Raw genomic sequence first — 25535 nt, forward strand, 5'->3', positions numbered from 1 at the left:
AAGTGTCCTCTCCCTTGGGCTGGGAACATTCAAGGGACATCCCGCCACGATCTTCGTCCGCGAATACCCACGTTGACCATTGGGTCTGCAAATTCGCCCGACAGGCTCTTGTTCACTCTGTTCATCGTTTAGCTTTTTTTCTTCTTCGCCGTATTTTGCTGCGCAGAGCGAAAAAGCTACACATCACCAGCATGCGCACTACTTCTATGCTCCTGGCAGCTCTCGCTGCTGGGCTTGGCCAGGCACAGTATCTCATCAACGAGCTGAGCTTTGGCATTGACGCCAAGTCTGTCCCCTCACCCCTTCGTTCCTCTTCCTTTGTCCAGCCCCTGGCTCATTTTCCCTCGACCGTCTCTTTCTCTACGCAAGCACTAACCAGACTCGTTCCACCACCGCAGGCTCAGCCATGACGAGTCCCCCGGCACCATCCCGCACTACCACGTCAACGGCCAGCCCAACCGCCCCGATGTGCTCTCCAACAAGGTCATCCTGACGCCCATGGGCATCGGCCACCAGCGCGCCTCCATCTGGGGCGAGCGCACGCTGCAGCGCAACGACTGGGTCGCCGACATTGACTTCCGCGCCAACGGTCCTGAGCGCGCCTCGGGCAACCTCAACATCTGGCTCGCCAAGGACGGCCGCGCCACCGTTCAGGAGAATAGCGTCTACACCGTCGGCCGCTTCGAAGGCCTGGTCCTCGTCATCGATCAGTACGGCGGCTCCGGCGGCATGCTCCGCGGCTTTCTCAACGACGGCACCAAGGACTACGCCCACCAGACCAACATTGACGCCCTCGCTTTTGGTCACTGCCAGATCGGCTACCGCAACCTCGGCCGTCCCTCCCAGATCAAGATCCATCATGCTGCCGGCAACTTCAAGGTCGAGATTGACGGCCACAAGTGCTTCGAGAGCAGCAAGATTGCCATCCCGCAGGGCTACACATTTGGTATCACCGCCGCCACGCCCGAGAACCCAGACTCGTTTGAGATATTCAAGCTCGTCGTCATGAGCGAGACTGTCGATCCTCGCCACGCTCAGCAGCAACAGCAGCAGCAGGGCAGCAATGATAACAACAACAGCCCGCACAACTACGAGCAAGCCGCCGCGCCTGGCGGCTTCGACAACCCCGACGACGCCTTCAAAAAGGTCATTCCCGACGAGAGCGCCGACGTTTTCCAGACTTCGAACCGCCAGTTTGCCGACCTGCACAACCGCCTGCAGTCGACGTACCACCAGCTGGCTGCCGTCTACCGCTCCGTGACCGCCCACCACGCCGTCGACGAGCAGCGCCACAAGGAGGTGCAGGACATGGTGCAAAATATCCGCGCCGACCTGAAGCGTCTCGACAAGCTCGACAGCCTCCAGCGCACTGTCGAGTCCCTCCAGCGCGAGGTCGCCGGCCTGCACGACGCCCTCGACCGCCGCATCAGCTCCCACGAGTCCTCCTTTCGCGGCGCCCTCACCGACCACCACCGACAGCTCTCCGAGCGCATGGTCGATAGCATCCCCGGCCACGGCAAGCTCATCTTCATCCTGGTCGGCACCCAGGTGGTCCTCGCGGGCATCTACGTCGTGTACAAGCGGCGCAAGATGGCTGGCCCGAAAAAGTATCTCTAGAGGAAGGTGGATGTCGGCGCGAGTGGTCACGGTCCGAAGCGATGAGGGTGTCATGGCGGTGTTATATATTGGCTTACGTTGTTCTTTGAGGAAACTTGATTTTCGTAGCATTTGGCGTCACTGTTATATCATGTGTCTATGCTGGGAGCAGAGTTGAAATTCTAGAGTGTCCAGAGGACAAGGCGAGACTGGGGCGCTCACCGCCCCGTGTATATTTTTTCTCTTTTTATGAGTCGTGAGAAGGAAATTTTGACAACTAGCCTTGATTGTATACAAATACTTTGTCGATTGGTATTGATGTCGTGTCTTGAATAGCTAGCTCGCCGCCAGCCAATCATGGAGAAACGGCCATACAGACTACACGGAAGCCTCGAGAGCTTCATCCGCGCCGAGGCTTGGACCCCTCGCGCCCGTTAATCACGTCCAGCAGCTCCGGGCCCTTGGGCGCCGTCGTCAGGTTCTCGTAGCCGCTCTCCGTCACCAGGATGCAGTCCTCGGTGCGGCTTCCGCCCACGGGGTAGTACCGCTCGACGACGTCCCACTCAATGAGCCCGGCGTGGACGGGGTCGTCGCGGAAGAAGCCCTCGAGGTACGCGCGGTTAAAGTACAGGCCCGGCTCGACGGTGAGGACCATGCCCGCGCGGAGCACGGTGCGCTGCTTCTCCGCCGCCGTCGCCCTGCTGAGCCGGCTGACGGCCGCCAGCCCCTCGGGCGTCAGCATGGTGCGCTTCCCGAGGCCGCGTCTCGCCCCGCCGCCGCCACTGCCGACCGTCTCGGCGGCGGCGGGCATCATCAGCGGAACGTCGCCGACGACGTCGTGCACCTCGAGGCCGACGTGGTGGCCGAGGCCGTGCGTGAAGAAGGCGGCGACGGTGCCGGCGGCGATAATCTCCTCACGGGTGCCGCGGAGAATCCCGAGCTGGAGGAGGCCGTCGATGGCGACGCGACCGGCGTGGTTGTGGATCTCGTAGAAGAAGGCACCCGGTCGCATGCGCTCGATGCACTCGCTCTGCATGCGCGCGACGATGCCGTTGATGGCAGCGGCGCGCGGGGAGAAGGAACCCCCGACGGGCAGCGTGCGGGTGATGTCGCTCGCGTAGCAGCGGTACTCGCAGCCGGCGTCGAGGACGACGGTTGCGCAAGGCTCGAGCGGCGCGTTGTTGGCGCCGTAGTGCAGCGTGGCGCCGTTGGGCCCCGCGCCGGCAATGACGGGGTACGCCTGGCTGTGGGCGTCGCGGGCGGTGCAGACGGCCTCGAAGACGGCCTGCAGGTGGCTCTCGTTGCTCATGCGCAGCAGGGAGCGCGCGACTCGGCGGTGCGCCTCGCTCGAGATGTCGTTGGCGCGGCGGATCAGCGCCACCTCGTACGCGTCCTTGACCTCGCGGGCGCGGTTCATGGCCGGCCCGAGGGCGTCGGTGTCGATGCGCGGCCCGTCGGACGAGCGCGCCCGGAACGACTGGTGCCGCACGAGCTGCGGCGGGCGCTGCTCCGGGTGCAGCGCGTAGAGGGTCGCCGAGGCCGGCAGGCCGGTGATGTAGTCGGCCAGGTCGCTGGCGTAGTGCACCTGGTCGGCGTCGTACAGGCGCGCGGCCTGCGCGGTGGACGGCGTCGACCCGAACCAGTGGCTCTTCTTGGGCTCGGTGTAGGGGATCCAGAGCACGAGCGTGTCGCGGCCAATGTCGTAGGTGACGGTGCAGCCCGCATAGTCGACGCCGGAGAGGTAGTAGAAGCTGCGCGAGTTAGGGGAGGTGGCCGCCAAAGGTGTCGGGACAGCTTGTGCAAGATCTTACTATCGCTGTTGGCGGAACTTGGGACCCTGGTCAGAGTCCGGGAAGCGGCGCTCCGGCTCACCCACGAGGTAGATGATGCCCTCATCGACGCCGAGCTCTTGGGCGACTTTGCGCGCATGGTTCTTGGCTGGGTTGGTCAGCATATGTGTAGGCAGTCAGTATACAATGTCAGAATCTACACACCAGGATATTTGCCGCTCAGAATCTCGTCGACAGACTTCTTGTCTAGGGAGCTATTCACAGCAATTAGCCAACCACGGCTCCGCAGCAAATCATCTGTTCATCGCGTGCTGCAACAAAAACGGCACGCAGGTGCAGAAAACATACATGGCATCAAACTCCTCGTCCAGTACAAACTCGTAGTCGAGCTCTGCGGCTGCCATGGTGAAATTCGATTCAGAAAGATTGCATACTACAGTGATGGAACTGGAAGCCTTGCGTTTGAATGGCTTGTAGGAGAGGGAGATGTAGTCGTCCGAAAATGGCTGCGGGGGAACGCTAATCAATCGAACCCCATAACTAAGAGCTAGTTGAGATAGCCAAGTAGCACCTATGGATGAATAGGGTTAGGGTCGACCGTCACCCAGTCGGCAAGCGTACCCTCACACCAAAGCGGATCTTTACCAGCGCCAATCGAGCAGACCGCTCACTGTAATACATGCAGAACGGTTGTCATTATGTAAACGCGTCGAAATCTGGCTGTATTTAGACACGTAGTTGGTGCGCAGTCCAAGAGAAGAGCGCCTTGGATTACGCCATGACGTAACCTCAATTCCAATGTCGCCATAGATGTTCTTTGAGGTTGGCTGTGAGAGGACTAGACCTGTCGCAGAAGTGGCACAAATCGATGATATGGTAGCGAGAGGCCATTCACAACAAGTCTGCCGCACAATCGTATTGTGAAGATTCAACCTCCTCGTTTCAAATTCCATGTAGTCCATACCGCTGCACATCAGTGTAATAAGCGATCCAAGATGTCACTGTGACAATGTGGTCTGGCTGCAACGAGGCTCTATGCAAGTATGTCTCTTGTGTAAGCAGATCGTGGAGCTGGACGTCTTTGGGGGGGGAGCAATGATAGGAACATCCCTCCCTTCCATCTTTACGAGAGGCTGAGGATGAACAGTATAAGAATGTACTCCAGGTCATAGCGGGGAGTAAACAGAGACGGAACATGTTCGCCGAGAGTTTCCCAGTCGATATTGTCTAAACCGCGAATTGCAAACACATAATCCCAGTATTCTGGGTACCAGCCCGCGTACTCCCAGTCCAAAAGCGCGGCAATGTGACCGTCGCGTACGATGATGTTTCTTGCAGCGATGTCACCGTGCGTAAAAACAACAGGATAATCGTTGCTGAGCTGCGTTGTTATCTGGTGCCAGTACATGCTCTGCGAGTCCAAGCGCTTCGGCGGACGGACCAGCCAATGATGAAATTCGGCCTGCGTTGTAATGGGCCTCCAGAACGCGTAAAAATGCTTGGAACTACGACGCCCTGGCCGTCGAGTCGGCCAAGGCGAGTGCCGGTGAGTGCCCGAAGCTGAGTAATGTACCCCCTCAGCTCATTCAGGATAGTTGAGCGTTCGTCTTGCGTGAGAACGGGCCAAGCCTGCTGCAGGGTCAGCCCCTCGATAAATGTCATAGTTATGCGATCCCAGTCGCTGCTTACGACGTCAGGTACCGGTATAGTTGTATGCTCCTTGACAAACTGAAGGGCGAACGCTTCGTTTGGATGATCGCCAGCGCCCATACCATCTGCATGGGTTGTGTATTTGGTAATGAGATCCCCATGGCGCACCGCATGACGGTGAAAGCACTTGTATATAATTTCGCCCTGAGGGTACGGCGCTGGCTGTCGCGGCGGCGGGGGTGAGTCGCCGTACAGTGCCTTTCTAGCGTCCTGCCGCTTCTGTTCTTTTAAACGCGCGAAGCCCCGCAAACGATTCTCGCCGCTGACGGGCTTGTCCGTCGGTGGCGGAGACGGACTGGGCTGTGGTATGGGCGTAAGCATTTTGGCAGTGTCGGGATGATGGCCGAGAAACTTGTCAACGAATCCTGCCTCCAAATTGTTGTCGTTTGTCGTCCGGGTAATATCAGCCAGAGGTGTTCTCACACGTGCCACACATCCACTGTCTCACAAGTGGTGCTAGGCCTTCTTTCTACTTTGTGCCTCGTCACTCTCCCGCGTGCCACTTACTCGAAACACGCGCGACGCAAGTTGCTCGTCACTTTAGAAGAGTGACCCGTGTACTAAAGAGGATAGATAGCATATTCGTGACGTTTAGAAAAAGCGAATCTCATACACGAGCGCCTGGAAAGTTCTTGTATTGTATCCAGCGTTTACGCTCGGCTCGGTCCGATCGTGCTGCGTTTCCATCTTCGCCATGCGGTCGCACTACTCTTTTTGCTCTCTTCCAGGTATTGTGACGTTCCGAGTATGCTCGATTCTATATAAGAAGACATTTCATCTATGGCGCCCAGAGTGGATCTCGATTCATCTTTTGGATCATGCCGTCTTGTAACATGTAATCATGTTCATCACCCAAACATAAAGCATAGTCTCATATCCTTGTCCAAATTTGCCTTCTTACGAAGCACCTCCACGGCCGCCAACTCCCCACTGTGCCGCCGCCTCGACAATAGAGGCATCAATCGCTGGCAGCTCCCGACCTCTGCCTGTAGGTGCGGCCATGAACTTGGTTTCGACAAGGTACCGTAGATACCTTCCAATGTGCTCGCGAGTGATGCCCTCTCCTGCGCTATCATCAATGCCTGTCCAGCTCTTGGCGTCAGCCTGGAGAATAGCCACAGCGTTCCTGTCGTCGAGCTCGGGGGCACGAGTGGTGCTTGGGAGGTTAGAGGTGGCCATGTGGAACAGCGGCATCAGCGCACTTTGCTCCTGGTCCTTTTCGATGGCTCCGGCTGAGACAAATTCTTCTAGCTGCGACTTCCAGTCATCATAATCGACCTCGGGCACTTCATACCCGTAGTAGCTTAGCGCAGAGAGGAACTCGTTCATCCGCAGACGGGGGTGAGCAGTAACGTGCACAACGTTGACACCGGGGAGAGGGTTGAGCGCTGAAGCGACGACAACGCGAGCGACGTGGTCGACAGGGACGGCGTTGACGGAGTTGGTGATGCGAGGACGAGCACCGAGTTGGACGCAACCCTTGCAAAGGCGGATAAGAAAGTCGTCCGTGTTGGAGACGCCGCCATTGCTGCTGCCAAGGATGTAGCCTGGTCGGACGACTGCGCCGCGAAGACCACGGCGGCCGGCCTCGCGCACGAGCTGCTCAGACACCCACTTGGTTTGACCGTAACCTGTACCAAGACCAGTGCGACTGCCCATCATGTCGTCCGACTCGAGGACAGCGCCACGGCCGGTAGCGATCTGAGCGTCGGATAGATTGATGTAGTGGTCTGTATCCAAAGTGGATGTTGATGAAACAAAAGTGAAGAGCTTAGGCTTGCCCTCGTTGCAAAGCTTCATAGCGTCAATGGTGGAGATGACATTAGGACGCATCATCTGCTCGTAACGAGCGATCCAGTGAACGTACGCAGCGTTGTGGATAAATGCGTCGGCTGTATCGGCAACATGCTTCCAGGCAGCGTCATCCAGGCCGAGGCGAGGCTTGGAGAGATCACCAAGGACGCAGGACACCCTATCGGCCCAAGAGTCTTGCCAGAGACCGTAGCCCTTGAGGGACCTGATGAGGCGCTCCTTGGCAAACGGAAGGTCCTTGGCTCCACGGATATGGGCGACCAGTCTCGTGTTCTTCCTATCTAGTATTTCTTTGGCCAAATACGCGCCAAGGAAGCCAGTGGCACCGGTAAGGAAAAAGGTGGCTCCGTTTGAAGGGTTCAGAGCATCGGGATCTGCACTCTGGTACTTCTCATCTAGAGTCTTGGTAAGCTCGTTGAGGGAGTCAGAGTAGACGTTGTCGTCAGAAGAGTCAACTGTAGCAGCCTGGCCGCTGCGAAGACGCTCGATTTGGGTGCTCAAGCCGCGAATGGTGGGGTTGGTGTACAGGGCTCCGATTGTGATGTCGACACCCAGGTTCTTGCGAATGTCGAGCAAGAGCTGCTGGGCAAGTAGACTATGACCACCGCAGTCGAAGAAGCTCGAGTCCGGTCTGGAAATTAAGGGTCAGTGGTTGAGGTGCGGAAAGGCGTACAGTCAACAGAGGCATACCTGACAGTCTGGGCGTTCAAACCCGGGATCAGAGTTGACCATTGTGTCGCAACAGTCCTCTCAGTCTCAGATAGACTCTCCCAGCTCTTCAAATCCTCCTCTGAGGCATCCTCCATCATCAGAGACGCATCGGGGAAAGGTAGGTTCGGAGAGTCTACCTTTCCGTTGGGGTTAAGAGGCAGCTTCTGCAACACAATGTAGATCGAGGGAACCGAGTGCACGGGCAGACGAGACTTGAGATGGTCTCTCACTTCGGCTTGGATACGGCGGAACCTCTTCTTGAGGTAAACGATACAGGGTCCCATTTCCACGCCTTCCTCTTCGATATCCTGGAGGCCCTGCGTCTCAAGCCAACGCTTCCATTCAGCAATCTCCGGCACGATGTAGCTGACGAGCGTCGGCTCTTCGTTACGATCTCTGCGAACTAGGGTCTTGCAGTCCCGAATCAGGGGACTGCCACCAATGTTCGCATCAATTTCATTGAGTTCAACTCGGAATCCACGAATCTGTCCTAGTTAGCCTTGTGAAACAAGAATAAACTACTGACTGTAGCGTTATTCACCTTGACTTGAGAGTCGATACGGCCCGAGACACGCACAGACCCGTCGGGTCGATACTCGCCAAGGTCACCAGTGACATAAAGTCGGTCTCGCGGCCCCTTGTAGTATTTGCGCCATGGCTCGCCCTTGTCGTTGGCCTTGTCTACTTCTACCCATTTGTTGTTGTCGACGAACCAGTTATTGATGAATTTCTCCTTGGTCTTTTCGGGATCGTTAAGATATCCTTCAGCAAGACCAGCAGCACGGATATAGATCATTCCCACTACACCAACCGGACAGATCTTGGTTTGATCTTCCCGATCTACAACCAGCACCTGGACATCCTTCATACCCCAACCAGCGGGGACCGATTCGCCGAGTGCATCTAGGGCTGTCGGGTCCTCCTGAGCGGAGGGAACTTCGAAGTAGGACACGGCGCGAGAAGTCTCAGTGGTCCCGTACATGTTGATGATGGTGCAGGCAGGGCCGAGCTTCCGCAGGGCACGGCAGTCGCGAGTAGTCAAAACGTCCCCGACAAAGAAGACCTGACGCAGGGTAGGAAACTGGGCCGTAGCGCCACCGACTAGAATCTGCCCCATGGCAGGCGTAAGGTGAGTCGTCGTCGGTGACCACTCTCTCATCCACTCACTCAATCTCTCGTGCTGGATATCTTCCTTGGCTGGTATGAGAAGTTGAGCACCGAGGAACAGGGGAGTCATGATGTCTCGCTGAATTGGGTCGTGTGCAATTCCGGAGAGACAGGCATACACGCTCTCTGAGGAGAGGCCGAACTTGTCCGCCATCCACGGAAAATACCTCGCCAGACTGTAATGGCGACCGAGCACACCCTTTGGCAACCCTTCCGTTCCGCTCGTAAAGGAAAGCGTGCAGTTGGAATCGGGTCCAATGAGGACGTCAGGAGGTGTTGAGGCTCTCTCCTTGACGTTGGCAAAGATGTCGCCACTCACTTGGTCGCCACCGGTCAAGGCGCCATCATCGGCAAAGCGAAGGTCTGGGATCTTAATCTTGATGGCAAGGTCTTCGTCAATGTACTTTTGTACGAGGGGGGCAAGAGGGCTGTATCGATATGTCAGAATTGGTAGCGGTTGGGTCATGGAAGGGTTGCGGGAGTCTTACCCGCTCTCCTCCGTAGCCTTGCGAATGGATATGAGCGCCTTGGGCTGAGAGACCTGAAGATAGACTGGCATAGTACGTTAGTTGAATCTCATTCGAGATGTCGTCTCAATACACCATACTTTGCTGTCTTTGCGGGGGGTATTGAGGATCGAGGACGGTGACAATGGCACCAGCCGCCAGAGTTCCCATGTATGCACAAACCAGCTCGACTGAGCGGTGCGCAAAGATCATGACTACGTCTCCATTCTGGATGCCAGCATCACGCAAATAGTTTGCAATGTTATTGCTTGCCTCGTCAATTTGGCGGTAGGTGTACGTTCTTGTTGGGGCCCTGTTGCGCGTTGTCAATGACAAACTACATAAGATTGGCCATGGCTTTGTGCAATGGAGCACCACTCACTTGGAGGTCTTGGTCTCCGTCACACATGGTCTGTCAGGATGGGCCACGGCATTCTTGTGGAATATCTCGTGAATGCCCCCAAGGTAACCTCCCCAGTCGAGGTTCTCGGTAGGATCAGGTAGCGACATTGTGGCGGCTGGACTGGTTCCCACCGTGAAAATACGTTACAGCTGGCTACGGCTGATGAAGAATGTGAATGGATTGAGCAATTCAAGTTGTTGACGGATCCAAGCTCTCGAGATTTAAAAGAACCTGCTTCTGAGGCTTTTGGCTGCCAATGCGTCACCCAAAAATTTCTTGGAGCTCCGAGATTCGGACTGGCATGGATGGGTACGTACTACCGTGGCCCTGATGGCGGGGCAGGCAGGTAACCTCGAAATGCATCTCAATGCGTCACGTGTAATGATGCTGCGATCAAATCACACACTAACCGGATTAGGATAGCTCTCTGACTAGCCGCAGACTCAGCCGTAGACTCAGCCGAATACTCGGTCGATGCAGGGCTTTGTGGCGCAAGAGGTCAAGCCACAACGCTAGGCCAAGTAACTATTACTGGCGAAGCGCGCACAGTGCACACAGTATACTATGTACTTGAAGTAGCACCCTTGGCTAGCTGGCTACTGAGTACTTCGCAATCAATGTCTTGCCCGCTGTCATCTCATGCACACGCCCCTCCATCTAGGACAGACTAGACCCGATACATATAAATATACTGGTATATGTATATATATATATGATCGCTTGGGCATAATGGAGAGGAGTAGGATGTTTGAGCCATTAATATATACATACATTGCTTACATTAATATCGCTTTCGCTACGAAGGCGCTTTACGCCCAACAATCCAGCTGGTGAGACTCTTCAAGCCTACCTGAAAGCCACGTAACGCACGTAAGATAGGCCAGCATCTTTACTTATTTACCCAGTCTCGACATGGCCAATGCCACCTCGGGATTCGGGGTCCTTGGCTCGTCTCTCACTGCATGCTCCTCCGTCGCGCAGACTCAACAACACGGCTTGAGCGCCCACCAATTCAGAAGTGTTCAAGAGGGGCTGACTCGGCCGGCCGACTCTCACGACCTGCTCTTGCACCGGTACCGGACCATGGGCTCCTTCCTCTCAGCTCATCGCCATCTCTCCACGGCAGTTTGACCACAGGAATTCGTACCTCAAGAGTGATACAGCCGCTCAGTGGTCCGCCCCAGCCGTACCCGAGTTGAGTATACCTGGGCTGGTCCCAACTACGTCCACTGGCAAAAGCCCTGAACTCACAATTGAGGTACAAAGACTGAAAAAGTAAACCCAGTGAAGCGCCGAAAGATGGTATTTGCAGCGATTGCGCCCGCCGGTTACTGCCCATAGGCGTGCACCGTATACGCACTGACCGAGCTTGTACAAACAGTTGCGCCAGCCATAAATAGCGCGCGGCCGAGAAAAAGGGGATATATGTGATCCAGCGCTGAGATGTACACAACTACTAAGTATAGCGAACGTACCAGAGATGGCGATGTTAAGACTCGCTGTCTGTACTCAGTACACTCTCGTGGTATCGCCTCGTCCACGGGCTCATAAAAGCGGCTTAGAAAATGTAGGTGTTGTCGTAAAGGTATGCGTTGTACAGGACCAGGGTCTGAATGATGGGGCGAGTGGCCAACAAAAGTTTAAAAGTTTGTTTTGTTACAGAATCTGGAGCCCGGCACAGTTCGTATGGTCACGACCGGTGTTGTACCTCGGATTCCCGGTCTCTTGACACGCGCCCGCTTGCGGTGTTGAAGCAGAAACGGCGCACACGTCTCTTTCAAGGGAAAAGGCCCAAACAGCTGGAGCTCGCTGCTGAGAATTGACAAAGTGAAGAAGTGTCAGTGACGTGTTGAACATCCAGCAAGAGAGCCACCATGAATCACTCCAAAGAGAGACCCGGGTAAGAGCGCCAGCTACATGCCGCGACATCCTTTCCGCGTTCCCCGGGTTGAACCGTGTCGCTTAGAGTTCCGCCACCGATCTGGATAGTTTTGTTAGTCATAGAGGTAGGTATTGGCGGTCGAGCTGACTGGGCGTCCCAGCACAGCACTTGCAAACACTTCGGAGGAAAATGGCAAGACAATTGATGGCAGAAGATAAGTTGAGAATCCACAAGCCAAATTGAAGACAATGTACAGAAAATTCCCTGTCGTCTCTTGACAAACTACATGGGCCACAAATACATGCGCTTGTCGTCGATGCCGGATCTCATTTCGAGGCGCTAGGAGAACAGATGGACATTCTTTCAGACGATACCCCCCTGTTAGGAATTTCTTTTGAGACTTTTTTTCACGTAGAAATGATTTGAAAAATGCAAACGCTTACGACAGGGAGTCACCGAGTGTCAGTCGCCGTCAGCCTCGGCCATCGGCGCCCAACCGATCGTCGCGTTGACGGTGACAGTTCGAGTGCACGCAATCGTTTCTTCGATTCATTTCATCAGAAATTATTACAAATGCGAGTCAAATATTCTGTCACCATGTGCAGAATCTCAATCAAGCAAAACGGAAGCCGTTCGCGCTTCCGCACTGAGCGGTCAGATCTGCTGCTGGTGTCCGGTTTGTGTTTTTGTTCCACAGTGAATGGCATCTAATTAGAGTTCGTCCCTTGCTATGCTCTTGATTGGTACTGATATACATATCAGGCAGCAATGCATGCGTGCCTCTGGGCTGCGGAAGTGACTTGTTTGCGGGGTAGGTGACCAGGCTCAGAAATTGCATGGGCATAACTCCTTCTTTCGGGAAAGATATTTACTCAACTTAGCCACTTCCACATATGTGATACGCCCTCAAGCTTCTGGCTTTTTTCTCATAATTGCGCTTCATTAAAGTCATTTCTCGTATCCTTTCTTCCATCATGGACACCCGCGATGTCTCAAAGCAAGACTCGATCGCAGCCGCCCTGCAGAACGCAGTCATGATGCACGAGATGGCTAAACTGAGAAACGGGCAGCTTGTTTCTGATCACCCTTCTCCGGGAACCATTGTTGCTAGGGTTTCTGCCATGAGAATGGGTCTAAATTCGCCCACCGCGGCGCGAAACAACATCTTGACGACGCAACTGCCGCCATCGTATCCTCCTTCCGACCGTTTCCTTGACGAGCTTCAGCCAATACGCATCACCCATATGCGTCTGGGAGAGCACCACCGTGGCTCCAAGGTTACCGTACGCGTTCTCACTCCGCCTAGTCGAATAAATGCAATCATGGTCGCCGTTGAGGACCTAGGGGGCACGGCCGTGACTCTTCAGCTTTACCATCACCCTTCAGCGGCACTTTTCCCTTCAGAGGAAGTTATTCAGGCTGGGAATGTACTAATTATCAAAGAGCCGTTCTTCAAGTGTGCCATAGACGGATCCTATTCGTTGAGAGTTGACCACCTCAGCGACGTTGTCTGGTTAGAGGCTTCTGATAGCCGTGTGCCTGACGTTTGGAGAAAGCCACTCCTTCGAAAAGACAGCAAGACAGTACGGATGCAAGGAAATGAAGCTGTGGAAAAGAGATATTGGGCTAAAGCACTGCGCTTGTAAGTTTTTGCGCCACACTTGACCGTGCTCTGGATGGACGATTGACAGTACCGCAGATACTCGGACGCGATTCGACATGCCACTGCCCCAGAGGAAGCACAGCTGGCGTTCGTCAACCGCTCTTTTGTCAACCTGAAGCTTAATCGTCTAGAGCAAGCCTTGCTCGACCTGTCCAAGGCTAATGAACTCATTCCACCCACAGAAAAGGCAGATTTCCGTGAAATACGAGCACTCTACGAGCTAGGTTCATTTGACCGCTGTCTGGAGCGGCTACAGAAGTTCACCACGAAGTACCCCGGCAATAATGATGCAAAACAGGAAGAGCAACGTGTCAAAGCAAGACTGAGGGAGCAAAGTGACGGAGTTTATTCATTTTCACAAATGTATAAACAGGCAAAGCTGAGTTCGGCTTTGATTGACTGCGCCACATTTTCACAGTTCGTCGAGGTTCGAGAAGCGCCTGGACGAGGACGAGGGCTTTTCACAACCAAGCCCGTCCAAGCTGGTGACCTTTTGCTTTGCGAGAAAGCTTTTGCATACAGTCACTGTGACATTGATGCTCAGCGATATTCCATCCTGATGGACCTCGATGACAAGCGCGCCTATGCCGGCAGCCAGGCTGAAATTCTTACGAAAGTGATACAAAACTTGTATCACAATCCAGAATACTCTCGACACTTTTTGCGTCTGCATCATGGAGACTATAAAGTGGTTACCCGAGACCGCGCAGATGGAAACCCTATAGTAGATTCGTGAGTCACGCAAGGCCGGCAAACACAGGATTTTCGCAGCTGATACGAAATAGCTTTCTTGCCGCCAAAATCATGTTACTGAATGTTTTCGGTGCACCGAGGACGAGCCAAGAAGCGCTATTGAAGGATCTGACGAACGCGAAGGATTATGACTATGGAAAGGGCGGCTTCGGTACTGCCGGTCTCTGGGTCAAGGCATCGTATGTGAACCATTCTTGTGTTGGAAACTGCCGTCGCTCGTTTATCGGAGACATGCAAATACTGCGTGCAACCAAAAACATGGATGCAGGGATGGAGCTCTTGTTTCCCTATCGCATGGCCCAAGAGCTGGATTCATACGAGGACGTGCAGCGTGAACTCAGAAACTGGGGCTTCACATGCAGCTGCGCGCTCTGTCAGGCAAGACTCGCAACGCCAGCAATGCAGTTGGAGAAGCGCAAGGTGCTTATGAAGCGCTTGCTGGGTATTGCTGATCTGACAGGAGCCAACACGCTTACAAAGCGGCTAAGGCTGCTCGACGAGTTGAAAAAGACGTACTCTGCATCTTACCCGGCCGAGATTCCGCGTCTGGAATTAGCTCACACCTACTTTTCGACGTCCAGGGACTACAACCAGATCGGTAAGCTCGGCAAAGCTGTAGACGCGCTCCTTGACGGTCTGGGTGCCCTTGGCTACGAAATCACTGCCGTCTGGCCAGTCCGTGACAGAGCGACCGATATGGTCCCAACTGCTCTGTTCGAAATCAAGAAATGGGGAGTAGTAGATACTGCGGTACCTTGGGCGCTTTTCAATCTACATCTAGCCTCCAAATCCATGGCGCCGAGCCTCGCGCAGACCATCCTCGATTTTGCGCAGACGGCATACAGTATCATGGTGGGAGAGAAGGAGACGTTTTATCGAGTTTTCCCCGCGGTCGGAGGATCTGTGACTCGCTAGCTCACGCCGCGAGAGTGTGATGTGAACATTACATGTTCGAATACTGACCACGATCATGCACAAAGGTCTACACAACCACACGGAACTAAGCAGGGGGGGTAAGCGGAAGGCTGACAGCCAAACGACCGGTGATCGCAGAGAACATTCAGAAGTTATTAGGCAAATGTATGAACTGAATGCGAAAAGCAACGGCATTTCTAGATATTTCTGATTCACAGACAAGTAGGACTAGTAGACCACAAGACTCGTGGTATTTCATTTGATTAGGTATTCAATATATTCACTTGCTATTACAGAAATACAACTGTTGAAAATCTACAGTATTCGAAAAGTATAGTGACTACACTGGCGCAGTCAAGAAAAGAGGGGAAGAAGAGAAAAGTGAATGTGAAACGAGAGAGAAGAAAACGGGGTAAGGAAAAGGTGTCCCAATCCAATCAAGCAGTCGGATGAAAGGGCAGCATTCAAAAACTATGGAGGAAATGAGTCGGCGATGTCAAGGTGGTCTCTGAGCTGAGGGAAGCTTTTGCAGTCGAGCGGAGAGGAGTTCATGGGATGGTGTTGGCTGCCGCAGTGGTTGTATTGTAGGTTCCCGAGATAGTAGTGGTGGTGTTGGGAAAGAAAAGTGACGAGGACACGGTATGAGCTGGTCCGCTGCCGGTAGCTGTGACCGTAATGATTGTGGCAGTCGACATTCCAGTGCTTGATCCCGTGACGGTTGCATTATTCACACTGGACAGGCTGTGACTGGTAGTGACAGAGCCCGGTATGGAGGCAGTCTTGCTGGTCAATGGAATGCTCGAGCTCGTGTTTGTAAAAGGCGGCGTTGACAGGTGCCCGATGGAGGTTGTCACCGGAGCCCCGGTGCCGGTGAGTCTAGTTGTGCTGAAACTTCCGCTGCTGGCAGACTGCGTCGTAGGTTCAGCGACCGTGACGGTGCTGGTCGTGTTTCTGAATGGCGGAAGAGATGAGGTCCGCGAAGACACAATCACTCCGGTCCCGGTGCCGACGGGAAGAGACGTTGAGAAACCGGCGCTCGGTGTGGAAATCACACTTCCCCCGCTGGCTGTGCGCGACGGCTCGCTCGTGGACACGCCGCCCGAAGTCGTGTTTCTGTACGGCGGGACGGGCGCGGATCGCGTCGTGGTAGAGCCGCCCGGCCGTGTTTGCGCACCGGTAGACAGCACAGCAGACGATGCAGGACGGCTTGTCGTTCCAATGATGCCCGTGCTGGCGGCCGTGTTGCTGATGGACGGCGATGGGGGGAGTCGGGTACTTGTCGCGTTCCACGACCAGGACGCTGTAGAGTTCCAACCGATAGGCGTGGCGGTTGGTACGAACGAACTCAGTCCTGTGGATAGAGGGCCAGTTGTAAAGGGGATAGAAGTCCGAGTGGATGAGGAAGTTGTGTTGGTGCTTCCTGTGCTGAGTGGGATTGTTACGCGCGATGGACTTGGGCCGTTGGAGCTAATTCCTGACGTCAATGGAATACGTGTGCTAGATGATACGGCGCGAGTAGTATTGGTGTTTGTGCCTGTGGTCAAGGGGATAGTACTGGTGCCAGATACGGAACGGGTGGTGTTGGAAGTAATCCCCGTCGCAGATGTAGTCGGGCTTGGAGCTGAAGAGGGAGTGCTGGGAAGTCGTGTGCTTGCCGTCACTGAGGCAGTGGCAGTTGAGTTGGTCCCAGTGACTAGAGAAGTTACTGAGCTGGTATTCTGTGTGAGTGTCCTGCTCGTCGTGTTCACAGGAATCGAAGAGCTGGAACCAGTGACGACCGTACTCGAGTTCCATGCAGTACTAGTAGACAGGGTACTGGGGCCGCTTGTGACCGTCACTGAATGATTGCCGCTGGTGATGGTGGAGGACAGGCTGAGAGTTGACTGCGACGAAGACGACAATCCGGCAGTGGATGAAGACAGACTAGGAGTAAGCTGTGTCGATTTCGAGCTCGTGCCGACCGAAGTGGCCGTCGACAGAGTCGATGTCGGCTTGGACACGGTGGTTGCGAGTGTCGTCGGACGCAGGGTGCTGGAACTCCTCGAACTCGAACTCGGCTCGACGACCGCAAGCTTCCTGTTCTTGTACACCGACAACCGATTCCCCGCGCCGCAGTACTCGCACTGCAAGCCTCCCTCCCCCGGCGGGCAGAGCATGCTGCACTCGGCGTCGGCCGTCCTGGCCGACGCGCCCTGGAACCCGTCGCCGCAGTAGCACTCGCGCCCGTACTCGACGCCAAAGTACGTGAAGCCGGCGCAGTACCGCGAGCAGCTGGCCAGGGACATGGCGTCGTCGGACCACGACTTGGCGTGCAGCGCGCGGAGGTTGTTCCCGGCCTCCGTGTAGCAGCCGGCAAAGTCCCAGTCCTGCTCGACCTGGCCGGGCTGGCCGGGGCACTGGGACGGCATCGCGGTGCCGGGCGCGGTGGCAGACGGCCTGCAGAAGAACGGCTGGTTAGCTAGGCGAAAAAAAAAAAGAAGCAGGAGTTTCAACTGCAGAGGGATAGACAGGCTTTCGGGGAAAAGCTCCCGCCCCCCCCCCTGCGAGCTGGTTCAAAACTTACCTTGGCGGAGCAATATATCGCAGCTTATTCTTGTACAGGTTCAACCGATTTGCGCCGCCGCACAATTCGCCGTGGTTGCCCTTGCACGTCATATCGCATCCGTCAGATACCGTTGCACGGGCATAGTTTTTGAGCTCATTTCCGCAGTCTGGGAACGCGCATCGTTAGCAAAGCTTGGTCCGGTCCATGTTCCACGAGCTATGCTTACAACACTCGCCGGCGTATTCGACACCGGAGAGAGCGAATCCTTGGTCCTCGCATGCGTTCATACACAGCTGCGCAGTCATGTTTTCCGTGGGAATGGAGAAGACCTGGCTCTCTAGGGCGCGCCCTCCGATACCTTCACTAACAGACGTGTTACTCATATAATCGACTGGTCTCGGACCGTCGCTCAGACTTACGTATAACAACCCATCGACTCCCAGTCGCCCGCCCCTGGGCTCACCTCTGGAGCCTCCAGTTTGTTCGTCTTGTACAAGGTCAGTCGCAGTCTTCCACCGCACGCCTCGGTTCCGTCGCCCGCACACGCGTCAGAACATTCTCCAACTTGCGCCGGCTTGGCGCCTCGCGCGAGCCAGTTTCCGCAGTAACACTCGGAAGAGTACTCGGTTCCGGCGTATACAAATCCCTTTTCGAAGCAGTACGCCGTGCATTTGGCATTTGTCATGTTGGCGTCAGCCCAGACCGCCTGGTTGATTGTACGGCCCACGTCGCTGCAATCAACGCTCAGTTAGGCCGTTTCTCTTTCTTACGGAGAATGTAAAAGTTAGGTAAATTAGAAACACTTACACATAACAACCTTGATGTTGCCAACCCTCTTTATCGAAGCTTTGTGGCGTGGTAAGGGCAACACGGGTTGTGAGAGATTTGGCTGTCGCCAGGCCCAACGTGGACCATAGTGCCATGAGCAAGGCAGTGCCGAGCTCAGGGGCCTTCATACCGGGATGATTTGTATTGGAATATATTTACCAATCATAAAAAGAGGAAATTCACCAAAATAGGTGGAAAAGGTCTTGAAAGAGTGCCTGAACAAATGTCAGCAGAGAGAGAGCCGGATATTTGGCCATCAAAAAGGGTAAAGCAATGCAAGCAAGCGCTCATGAATATTTATACATGTCTATTACTGTATGCATGTTTTTCTCTCTCTATATCCATACACACGTATTCATCGCGATCTGTGATTCGTTGGCCTTACAGAGCGGCACTAGCCCGTCTGCCATGCGCACGAGCTAAGAAATGCTTCAGATTCCGCAGGAACAGATGCCCAAGGCGGGCTGTACCTGAGAGGACGTGCGTTCAGTCAAAGTCGAACCAAGCGCGGCTCTTGTTTATCTTTTACCAATGGCACGGCTTTGCAGAGTCAAAGAAATGGGCCTCTACCAAGGGGACCTGGCGCTGATCGAGTAATCAGGTTTGCAGATATCAGCGCTCGCAATGCTTACGCCTGGACCTTTTGATGGCCTAGAGGCTGACTGGATATACCAAAAAGAATTACAGCATCTACTCGTTGATATTCTTTTTTTCTCAAATTGATAGCTTTGTCGGTGGGCACAAGGCATAGAAAAGGGAGGGACGTGCAGTGCGAGCGGTGCGTGTTGAGGAGGCGTTGTCGAGCACTCTAATTTCCTAACCATTTGTATGGTACATTTGTCTCGGTTTAGCAGAATTGTATACTTTGCAATACTATCAACGGTACGATTACTGTACTTGGGCATTGCAAAAAGTAATACTTGGCAACACATTATTACGGACCAGGAACGAGGCAAATCGGCCTGGAACACTAGAGCTAATCGTCCTCGACGCACGGCATCATCATTGATACAGACTCTTTCGCGTATTGATTTCAACGACTACTACTTAGGTCAAAGTAATCTACGGGGCTTTCTATTTCAGGTAGGCCGACAAGGTGTCGTCCCTCAGATTCCATGGCCATGTCTACTCTTTTCTAAACGCTGCAGAGTCGATGGCATGACCAACCGTGGCTGCAGCTATTCTTTGATGGACAAGCAAGAGACAATTCGAGGCATTAAATCTCAATTTCCTTTTTTTTCTTGGTGAGCGGGATCCTCGCGCCAATGCACAAGGCTGTTCAAACTGAAACGCAAACTCTATTCGCTCGCCATGCTGTGCGATGAAAGCCCTCACTCTCTGATGCTGGGCAGCAAGCTTCAATCTCTAAAAGACCGGCCAAACTGAAACAGAAACTGCTCATTAGTGCCGGCCTAAAATAGCAAATCCGGCTGCATATATAGGGACGTATCTCGCCGTGTCCAGTTTTCACCCACCGTCCAAGCGCGACCGAAAATGGGACGACTGCAGGGAGCTTGGTTATGCGGCGCGCCATGCTTCGTGCTGTGCACTCTACGAATCCGTTCCGCACACGATGAAAACATACAGGCAAATTTTCCTCGCCTTCAGAGTCGTCTTGCGTGCTCACCTCGCGCAACACCAATGGGATGCCGTATGGGGGTGAACAAGCTGGGTGTGGTCTACCATTGGGGATATCAAGAACTTATGATACCGCTCCATAACATTAAATGAGGCCCTACTGTGGCATCTCTAAACGCAAAATTTACTTGGTCTGTCTTTTTCGTTCTGCTTTCTGGGTGCTTGTGGTTCGCCATCCGAAACTGGATGGACGGACCTAAACACCTACTGCCGATTATTCGAGTGAGTGATCCTCAACGACTAAGAGCAGACAAAGGTACCTCGGCAATGGTCCTACCAATCAGACTCTCGATGATTTCTATCCAAACTCAGTCTGCTCACAGGTATCATTAGGACACCACGTCTGCAGGGTCATACCTAGACCAAGCTCGCCTCTATTACAAGTCACCCTCGTAATCAACAACCCAAAAGTTCTTCTAATCGAATCTGGCAGTTCTGAGCGTAATTGACGAGTGAGCACACTTCTACTATCTTGATTCCTCATATCTTTTCACATTCAATCCCTTCAGCTACGTCCTGATCAACCAAGTCAATACAAGGCCCAATTCTCACGACTACTCCAATCAGTGTTTAGCTACGGCGCAGTCTGCGAGACGATGCTCCAACGCGTAGGCAGGCAAAACTGTCGAATTCATACTAATACATAACCCTATCGTCGTACATGCTTAGTAATTAGTTATTAAAGTATAAATCTATGCTTGAAAAGAGCGCAGTGGAACATTTGAGAAACTTTGAATCCTTGTCACTTGCCACGACGCGCCAGCAGCTACATTCTCGATTACGGAGAGCGCCAAATCCATTCGGCCCTCCTTAGCAGTAGTTCTTTTCGCCCAGCTGACCACGGAAGGCTCCAGGTACCGCGAGGCTGGAGTGGACGTCGGCAAAGAACATGGCAGGGTTCTGTTCGATCTGGCGGACGTGGAAACCGTCGCCGGTATCTTTGTCACTCGCGTTGACACCGGTGACGAATGGGCCCGTAAGGCAGCCGATGCTTCGCCGGGGGCCCTCCCCGGAGCCTGTCGGGTTAGGAAAGGCAATTCTATTGCGTACATCATCATGTTAGCGACAGTTCAATTCTTTCTTCTTTCTTTGGTTTTGCTTGTTTTTTCTTCTCCTTCGGGACTCGCCATACGGGACAGCATAGCGCAGAGTCGAGATGGGAAACTTACCGAGGAGGGCCGGCCTTGCCCACGGCGGCTTCGTGGATGTGAGTCGCCGACCTGGCGGGCGACTGATAGTCACCGCGGAAGCCCGTGATGGTGATGTTGTAGCAAATCACATTGTCGTGAGAGTTTATGCCGAAGCGGAAGACGCCGCCGCTCCCCTGCAAGCCGCCGGTGAAGTTGTTCTGCGCATCGACAACGTTCTCGGGCTTTGCGACGACGTGAAAGGTGGACGTGAATGTAAAAGGGCCCGGCTCTTTGCCATGCTCGCTGTGCCTGGCGACCAGGCCGGTGCTGTCACCCGGAACCGCGGCAGCCTGCACAAAGGTCAGCAGTCCGAGAGCGCAGAAGAAGGACTTCATAATGGCGTGTAAATGTTGAAAGACGACAACGTTAATCTTGGTGAGTTGGGCTGGTAAGAAGACAGAATTTGTGACTGGCTGTGGGAATGAATAGTAGCGAATGTCGAGAAAAATAGCAGAGTACAGCGAGAAAAGCTGGATTTATTTATAGCCAGCTGGCATACAACACTACTTGTCAACTAGACTTGTCAATATCGGAGATTTGGCAGAGCTCGAGGGCAATAGACTCGGACGCGAGTCAGCTACCAACAGCCAAGGCGCTTGGAGCGGCTGAGCAGACATGCCGTATGTGTGTACTAACTGCCTTGGATCTCGCTCCTTCGAATCAAGGCTCATTCAAGTCAAGGCTCATTCAAATCAAGGCTCGCCCACACTGCCAGCGGCGCGCCACGCCAAGATGAATACGTCAACGATAGATCTGCCACTCAAAGTGCTTGTCGGGCGGGCATCACGGCCCCCATCATTTGTGGTTTGTGGCTTTACGGCGCGATGCAGAGATGAAACTTTTCAACCAACAATCATGGGTTCTCTTTGCTCTCTTTTCCATTGTATCTTTCCCATTGTCATTGAGCTTCAGAAAGAAAATCGCGGCCATTCGATATGCATAGTTCTTCGAAAGCAAAACAACCAAAGCAACCCCCCCAGCTCGTCGTTTCTGGCTTGGCGCGCCAAGATGTGGAGGAGGCGGAGTGGTGATGAGCCCGGAGATTCGCGCTGGGCGCCAAGAAGCGCAGCCGGAAAAGCGAGCATCCGAGCTGAGGGGGGGGGCGAAATCCAAATCGGGGCCTATAAGTGATCAAGAACGACCGAAACATTATACTTAAAAGTTTTCAGCCCAATCTCGTTTGGGTATGCTTAACCAGAACCCTAAATTGTCTCGCGACTTACACGTGCGTTTTGCAGCAGGTTCAGGCCCCTTCATTGCTTCTGGTCATTGTTATCTGTCACATGACGCTCGGGTATGTTTCTTTCTCGGTTTGAAACTCAACCGTGTTGTGTAGTAAAGATGATGATGTCAGGCCAAGACAAGGCACCGAGGCGGCTCGTCATCTTCGCAAAGGGTCGCGTTGGTGAGGTATATGGGCTCAGAGTCTGGTTACCTGATACCAAAGAGCATGCAAATGCTGTGTTTCGATCAGAAAATGTGGCGCGCGCGGCTCTATAGAGATCAAGACAAAAAGTCGTGCTAGAATCATAGACTTTGTAAATTCAGCACACGACTTGGGCCCAAATGCAGCCCCTCGCAACGTCAATGAAAAGTCGGCGAGCCTCATACATCAAGCCAATGTCAGCCATCTTGTTCAGTACGAGCTTTCAGTAATACCTGGGTGGAATATTTCCTCTTCTTTCTTTGCCCGTCCCAGAACTAAACAGGCGCTATGTGGACCGATCTTGGCTCTTCCGGATACGTTTTTGTGTGAATGTTCTTCTTCTGCGGGTGTTCGGCTCTGGTCGCAGAGTTTGCTTTCCCTGCTGACTCCTCCCAAAATGTCGAAGACGTATAGATTTGATACCGAGCCAAAGTGATAGCAAGAGTTTCATAGCACACTGTTTAGGCCTGTCGGTCTTTAGCATCCGAAATTGTGGCCGGCTGCGCCGACAGTCGCTCGCTGGGCCATGCACAACCATGTCGTGGGGCAGGTCGCCAAACTCTCTTGCCCGACGAGGGGCTCAAATATCTTGCCTCATCTGGAAGACGAACATCTATCGTCGTTCATTTATACCTATCCCCAAAATCACCATTTGGGTTCCGTCGCGGTTGGTTCCCGTCCCCGGTTCGAAGTAGCCGCATCTGTCAAAGTCGAACATGCCCTTCCAGTGTCGTGAGATCGGGTTCGAGATGCCGCTTGGTGTTGCGAACTATGATCCCAAATTTATCAAAGATTGTGGAAAATCGAAAGAGGTCGGGGAGTTTGGAGAAGTTGCCTCGGGCACTGCTCCAAGTGTCAATTCGTACCTACCCGAGGATCTTTGGCTTCGTAGAGACCAAGAAGCTTCATTGATCGATCCTGAAGACTTTTTACTGAATTTATCGAGGTTTGGATGCTATTCTTAATGCGGCGAGGTTCCCGTTTTGCGTTTCTTTGATCAGCCAAGGATAATCGCGGGTGCTGGGAGCAGCAGAATTCACCCGGCACCACCTTTATGCGCAATACCGGCGAAAGCCGAGGGATGCCCCATGATACCAGACTCTCGGTCTGCCTTGTCGTCCGCAACGTTATCACGAATATTGCCATGTGCAAAGTGGCGTCATCGCTGTCGGCGTCGACGGCGGCGTCACGGTTGGCTCTCGTCTCCTTGGGCGGACATGGCCAATACGAGGAGATGGCTTTCGTTTCAAGAGATGGATTGATGAAGCGAAGATAATATATGAAAGACGATGATTTTTTTTTTCTGTCGGGATAATTCGAAAAAAAAAAGAAAGATTTGCCATGGCCCGAGGAGGTGGAGAGAAGTGGCGGGCGTGGGCGACGCGTGTCATGGGTGTGTGTACACACACAGGTCCGTCATCAGCCTTGGCTACTTCCTGAATGACACGTTGAAAGGAATGGATGCACAATAATACCACGTCAATATATCTGGCCGGAACGTAGTTTGATCGATGCGAGGTTCATGGTGCCAAATCGAGATTCGGCCAGCTCTCTCTGCTCGCCATGCGTCACAAATGGCTCATTCAAGTTGTCATTATCGATTTGTTTTACTTTGCTTGTTTTCCAAGCCTTGTTTCTCTTTTTTTTTTTCTTGCCCTCTGGAAAAATATTCTTGGAACTTGATGATGTGATTCTTCGAGGCTACCTCATCCTAACATGACCCCCCCCTCAAGTCAGTAACTAGCACACACTTCTCTACGACGACGGAGCATGCATGCATCGGGATTGTCGCCCTTTTTCTGCCTCTCATATCTCTGTACAGCTGCCCCCTGTTATCCCCAAAGTTCCCTCTAAAAGTAACGTCGCTGCCTTTATGCACCGAGCCCGATATTTAGAGCTAAAGCTGCGTTGGGCTTACTTGCATAGTCAATAAGCCAGCCACTCATCCATACACGTACCTTTGACACATTTCTGTTCCTGTTCCTTTTTTTAACTAAGTACCCCCTTCGTCTTACACTAAATGGAGAAAAGGACATCCCCTCTTTATCTTCTTCTTCTTCTTCTTCTTCTTCTTCTCCTCGGGACCCGAGGGTCCATGTTGAAACCACGCAAACCTGATACTGCCTGCCCTCCGCCCTCCGCGCGCAGGGCTGTGACCTCGCAAGAGCCCGTTTTCGGCCAACTTTGGCTGCGCCACCGGCATCTACCGAGGAGGCAAGCTAGCATACAGTCCTTGTCCCCCCCCCCCCCCCCTCTTCTTCTCTCGTTTCTTGTCCTTCCTGTTTCGTCTCAAATCAAATAGTTGTGGCCTCTGATAACATCTGCCGAGCCGGGCAAAGGAAGAAGGGGGGGGAATGCACGCGTATGCGTCTGTGGCTTGGCCGGGCGCTACAGCGTGGATCGGTTCACCTCCCCCCAATTCATCTCGGACCCTAATTTCCTTCTTTCCCCCGACGGCCTAGCGTACGCCTTAAAATGCTTGTTTTCCCTTATCGAATTGGCGGCGTGCCCAGGAGGGCTGGGGGGAGGTGATGGAAAGTGACTCGAAGCATTTTACCCTTGGCTCTGCAACGTCACTACAGGTCTTGCTGGCAGTCGGAATCCCTTTTCGGCATTCATGCCGGCTCCTCCGTGCCTGGCTCTGCGGAACTGGAGATTACATTACGACGACACAGTCTTGTATTGGTGGGGGGAAGGGTCCCTCCGCGGCGTTGCGAAACTCCTCTCGGCATCATGTCGATAACCAAAATAGCTTTGCTACGTTGGGGTCGTAACAGCCCTACCCATCGTCGGAAGTAGTGAGCCTAATAAAAAAAAGGCTCTAAAGATACGCTGCTTACACTTTGCGCAAGTTTTCCCTCCTTGTCTGCGTCTTGTCTTCTGCCGTCCACTCAAGGCGCGTAAATATATACATATACATATATATACATATATATACATATATTGCATTGCGTAAGTCTCGCCAGCCACCAATCCCGTTTCAAGACATGGCGCAGCCTC

At 53.6% G+C, this 25535-nt stretch overlaps 7 protein-coding genes across 7 annotated transcripts; 2 read left to right on the forward strand and 5 right to left on the reverse strand.

Annotated features, from left to right (window-relative positions):
• Positions 1-191: 191 nt before the first annotated feature.
• On the forward strand, positions 192-1617 carry V2A60_002716 (concanavalin A-like lectin/glucanase domain-containing protein; the record flags this gene model as incomplete). The annotated part of the gene is made up of 2 exons (XM_083254062.1): positions 192-286; positions 399-1617. The coding sequence occupies 2 exons, from the start codon at positions 192-194 to the stop codon at positions 1615-1617; spliced, it is 1314 nt and encodes a 437-aa protein (XP_083110188.1).
• Positions 1618-1996: 379 nt separating this feature from the next.
• Positions 1997-3790, reverse strand: V2A60_002717 (aminopeptidase P family protein; the record flags this gene model as incomplete). Its single annotated transcript, XM_083254063.1, has 4 exons — positions 1997-3347; positions 3426-3534; positions 3591-3640; positions 3735-3790. 4 exons carry the CDS (start codon positions 3788-3790, stop codon positions 1997-1999), a joined length of 1566 nt encoding a protein of 521 aa, XP_083110189.1.
• Positions 3791-4509: 719 nt separating this feature from the next.
• Positions 4510-5417, reverse strand: V2A60_002718 (kinase-like domain-containing protein; the record flags this gene model as incomplete). The annotated part of the gene is made up of 2 exons (XM_083254064.1): positions 4510-4848; positions 4896-5417. The coding sequence occupies 2 exons, from the start codon at positions 5415-5417 to the stop codon at positions 4510-4512; spliced, it is 861 nt and encodes a 286-aa protein (XP_083110190.1).
• A 576-nt stretch (positions 5418-5993) lies between these two features.
• On the reverse strand, positions 5994-9802 carry V2A60_002719 (uncharacterized protein; the record flags this gene model as incomplete). The annotated part of the gene is made up of 6 exons (XM_083254065.1): positions 5994-7539; positions 7599-8104; positions 8161-9214; positions 9275-9338; positions 9394-9605; positions 9675-9802. The coding sequence occupies 6 exons, from the start codon at positions 9800-9802 to the stop codon at positions 5994-5996; spliced, it is 3510 nt and encodes a 1169-aa protein (XP_083110191.1).
• Positions 9803-12551: 2749 nt separating this feature from the next.
• Positions 12552-14908, forward strand: V2A60_002720 (uncharacterized protein; the record flags this gene model as incomplete). Its single annotated transcript, XM_083254066.1, has 3 exons — positions 12552-13219; positions 13277-13972; positions 14026-14908. The coding sequence occupies 3 exons, from the start codon at positions 12552-12554 to the stop codon at positions 14906-14908; spliced, it is 2247 nt and encodes a 748-aa protein (XP_083110192.1).
• Positions 14909-15456: 548 nt separating this feature from the next.
• Positions 15457-18138, reverse strand: V2A60_002721 (WSC domain-containing protein; the record flags this gene model as incomplete). The annotated part of the gene is made up of 4 exons (XM_083254067.1): positions 15457-17344; positions 17472-17619; positions 17680-17816; positions 17873-18138. The coding sequence occupies 4 exons, from the start codon at positions 18136-18138 to the stop codon at positions 15457-15459; spliced, it is 2439 nt and encodes an 812-aa protein (XP_083110193.1).
• Positions 18139-20729: 2591 nt separating this feature from the next.
• On the reverse strand, positions 20730-21444 carry V2A60_002722 (uncharacterized protein; the record flags this gene model as incomplete). Its single annotated transcript, XM_083254068.1, has 2 exons — positions 20730-20958; positions 21089-21444. The coding sequence occupies 2 exons, from the start codon at positions 21442-21444 to the stop codon at positions 20730-20732; spliced, it is 585 nt and encodes a 194-aa protein (XP_083110194.1).
• Between the last annotated feature and the right edge of the window lie 4091 nt (positions 21445-25535).

The sequence above is a fragment of the Cordyceps javanica genome, chromosome 2, assembly GCF_051103115.1.
Source record: "Cordyceps javanica chromosome 2, complete sequence".
In the NCBI taxonomy this organism is placed as follows: domain Eukaryota; kingdom Fungi; phylum Ascomycota; class Sordariomycetes; order Hypocreales; family Cordycipitaceae; genus Cordyceps; species Cordyceps javanica.